The sequence below is a fragment of the Triticum dicoccoides genome, chromosome 3B, assembly GCF_002162155.2.
Source record: "Triticum dicoccoides isolate Atlit2015 ecotype Zavitan chromosome 3B, WEW_v2.0, whole genome shotgun sequence".
NCBI lineage: Eukaryota > Viridiplantae > Streptophyta > Magnoliopsida > Poales > Poaceae > Triticum > Triticum dicoccoides.
The window spans coordinates 59,172,474-59,176,297 of NC_041385.1; the positions used below are offsets into that span (position 1 = coordinate 59,172,474).

At 54.1% G+C, this 3,824-nt stretch overlaps 1 protein-coding gene across 1 annotated transcript; it reads right to left on the bottom strand.

The window, feature by feature from the left end:
• Positions 1-1,257: 1,257 nt before the first annotated feature.
• On the bottom strand, positions 1,258-3,074 carry LOC119279272 (apoptosis-enhancing nuclease-like). The gene is made up of 3 exons (XM_037560570.1): positions 3,049-3,074; positions 1,520-2,215; positions 1,258-1,345 (listed from the first exon to the last, which is right to left on the bottom strand). Exons 1-3 carry the CDS (start codon positions 3,072-3,074, stop codon positions 1,258-1,260), a joined length of 810 nt encoding a protein of 269 aa, XP_037416467.1.
• Positions 3,075-3,824: the final 750 nt, after the last annotated feature.

Consider the following 3,824-nt stretch of genomic DNA (forward strand, 5'->3'; position numbering starts at 1 on the left):
GCCCAGAGGAATACTTTGGAGCAACATCCGGGCCAGGCCCACAGCTACATCCACTCCGTGTAGACCCGACGCGTCCGTTTCCCCCTCCAGGTGCCGGCGGCGGCGGCTTCCGTGAGGGGGAGGGGCACACCCCGGAGACGCATGCTGGGCGTTTGCAACCGCCTCAACACTTCCAGACTTGTGAGAGGCCGCCTACGCAAGATTTGACGGTATGCTAGCCCCCGGAGGCCGCCGGCCACAGTCGTAGACGTGCGAAGAGCAATCCGCGTAGAGGGAAGTGTTCAGATACTTCTCCATCACAAAAAATTATGAAAAATTACCATCAGTCCTATTGCACATGTGCCCACGTTGTGTAAAAAACTCATGATTTTATCGCGCTCCAAGTATTTAATAATATTCACGCTGCATCGCTACCGCAGAACGTCTACTACCGTTTCATTGCCGTCCGTGAGGGGGGCCACAACCCGGAGACGCGTGCCGCCTCTTCGGACATGCCACAACACCACCCCGCATGTATGAGGGCCCGCTACGACGCTTCGGTGGCATTGCTACCCCCCAGGGCCCCCGTCCCGCCTAACCCTGGAGCGGTTGACCACGAGATCTAGCCTTTTGACTTCCCACGGACGGGCTTTGACCAGTGGACCTCTCCACCCGGTTGTGTTAGGTCGGCCCAGAGGGACACCCGGGAGCAACATCCGGGCCAAAACCACAGCTACATCCACTCCGTGTAGACCCGACGCGTCCGTTTCCCCCCTCCAGGTGCCGACGGCGGCGCCGTCCATGAGGGGGGGCACACCGCGGATGTGAGGGGGGTCACTCTCTGGAGACGGGTGTCGGGCGTTTGCAACTGCCACAAAACTTCTGTCAGCATAGCTGTTTTTGATTTTAATAAAATATAAGGATCTATATTTAAAAGAACATGACCGCACATTATTAACGTGCTCGAAAAAATACAAACTATATATATATATATTCATAATATATGAAAAAAATACAAACTACATATATATTCATATGTATGTTTATATTTAACATGCTACATGTTAGTTGATATAATAATACACAAAAAAACATTAAAAAATATGTACGGAAAAAAATCTAACTATGCCAACGGCCTAGCCGTCGGCATAGATCCGACCAGCGTGCCGCGGATCACTGACGTGGCAGATATGCCGACGGCAGCCGTCGGCATAGGCTCTGCATGGTGCGGCCTGGATCAATGACGTGGCCTGCGGACCTATGCCGACGGCCCCCCGTCTAGGCCGTCGACATAGCTCTGACGCCGTTTGCCAGGGGGTGGCCGGGCCCCACGTGTATGCCGACGGCCTTCGTAAGCCGACGGGAGCTGTCGGCGTATATGTAGCTAGGCCGACGGCCGTTCTATGCCGACGGGTGCCGTCGGCTTATCTCTGCGTAACCCGACGGCCTTTGTACGCCGACGGCCAGAACCAGGCTGTCGGCATATCTCCGAAGAAGCCGACGGGGGCCGTCGGCATTGTTCTGGCCGTCGGGGTATGGCCCTGTTCCGGTAGTGATGCCGAGCGCATCGAGGTCGTGCTCCAGGCCGTGGCCGACGAGGAGCCGGGCGGCGCCGCGTGAGGGGTAGGAGTAGGACTGCTCACCGTTGAGGAGGATGTCATGCACACGCCTCATCGCCTGCTTCACCGTCGGCGCGTCGCGGAGGTGCTCGGGCCGGATCCGTGTGGTCTCGTACCGGTAGTGCGTGACCGGGATGAGGGGCTTCATGAAGCTCTCGTAGAGGATGACCTCCTGCTCGTCGACGACGCAGACGTGCGCGCACACGTCGAGGGTGCCATCGCTCCCGCTGCCGACCATCTTGCACCCCAGCGCCACCGCGCCCCCACCGCCTCGCACGCCCATCCTCAACATAGTCCTCGTGAGGCTCTGCGCGGAAGAGGGGATCGGAGCGCGGGAGAGCTTGCATGCGGCGCAGTGTGCGCGGAGGGCGCTGGCGGTGGGGAAGACGGCGAGGCAGAGCAGGCAGCCGCGGGCTTGGAAGGCGGTGGCGCAGGCAGGCTTGGAGGGCAGGGAGGCGCCAAAGCCAAGGTGGTCGCGGAGCGCGTCAAGGGAGCGGCAGTGCTTGCTGCAGACACCGCAGCGGGGCTCATGGTGGGAGTGGTGCGACGATCGCATGTGCTCCAACAGGTGCTCCATCCTGTTGAACTGACGGTAGCACGCCGCGCACCTGTGACGGCTGCACACCCAAGAACCCCTCGTCAGCATGAAGAAAACGTATATAGGCCCTGTTTGGTTCATAAGTCCTAGGACTTTTTTTAGTCCCAACTTATAAGTCTCAAGTCCCTAAAAAGTACCTACATGTTTGGTTCCTTTTTTTTAACATCAGTACAGACACAAGCGCTCATATAAACACGCATACACTCATCTTTATGAACGCACACACGCACACCCTACCCCTATGAGCACCTCCGAAAGACTGAGCCGGCATATCATCTTGAAATTTACGAAGTCACCGTAGGCACCTCGTCATCGACGGGAACGTCTCCTCCCACTAAATGCGCATCGCCGGAAATTCTGAAATAAATCCAGGAATAAATGCGAGCACCAGGATTTGAACCCTGGTGGGCTGGGGATACCACAGTCTCTCTAACCATCCAATCACAGGTTGGTTCGCTACCTGTTTGGTTCCTGAGACTTATAAGTCCCTATAAGATCATATTACAACTATAAGTCCCTCCTTGAGAGTCTTATTTCATAAGTCCCAAATGCCCACTTTAAGTCCCTATAAGTCCCTCCTGTTTGGTTTAGATGGGACTTATAGGGACTTTTTTAAGTCCCTAAGCCAATAAATCCCTGGAAACAAACACCCTCATAGTACTCCCTTTGTAAACTTTTATAAGAGCGTTTACATTATTAGAGTAGTGATCTAAACGCACTTATATTTCTTTACGGAGGGAGTATGTTGTAGTACGTGTGACAGTGCAATGTGGCACATGTAATCATCACGTACGTAACAGAGAATACAAAAGCAGTATAATCTGAAGATGGAGAAGATGGAGCGGTGGGCACCTGTGAGCATCTGAAGAGTTGTCCATGGCCGACAGTGAGTGAGTCACCTTAGCAAGTGCAGAGACGCAGCAAACAGTAGTCGTTGTGCTTGGCTGGTTGGTTGGTTGGGCTGTAAGACACGGGCGGCTATTTATGTAGCTGCAAAACGGATGGCATTCGATTCCTGACAGCGTCGCCAACGGCTACGTGCTTAGAAAGTACACAGTACAGTATACATGAGCGACAAAAAAACATGCTATCAACTTTCTTTTTTGCAGCATCATACACCATATCATGATGCAAAGGTGGCATATTCATGGTTCAGGATACTAGCTAGCTCAGAGATAGAAGAAAGAACATAGACACCAGAATGCCCTCAACATAACCCACCAGTTGCTTTGTGCAGAAAGAAAAAGAGATGATGAGAATAGATACTCTGGTCAAAATATCCGGTTTGAAAAGGCAAGAAGAAAAACCCACCCAACCCTGGCAGATCGATGCTGCGGTCGGAAAGATTGGATTGGGATTCCGGCCCGAGATCGACCGGCGTGCACACGCGGGCAGGTAGGTAGCCGCCGCGGCATCGGGCAAACGGCGATCATCGTCGGCTTATATTGGCTCCACCTTTTGATGGTGGCGGAGAGCCGCGCGGAGCGCCGGGTGCTGGGATCTGCGTGGATATCCTGGGAACATACCCTCTCCAGATGAGCTTTGGGTTGGGAGATGTCCTCACCTCATTCTCCTGGTCCTGATTCTGGGCATCTGTTTTGCTGCCTCTGTGACTGAGAATCCATGTT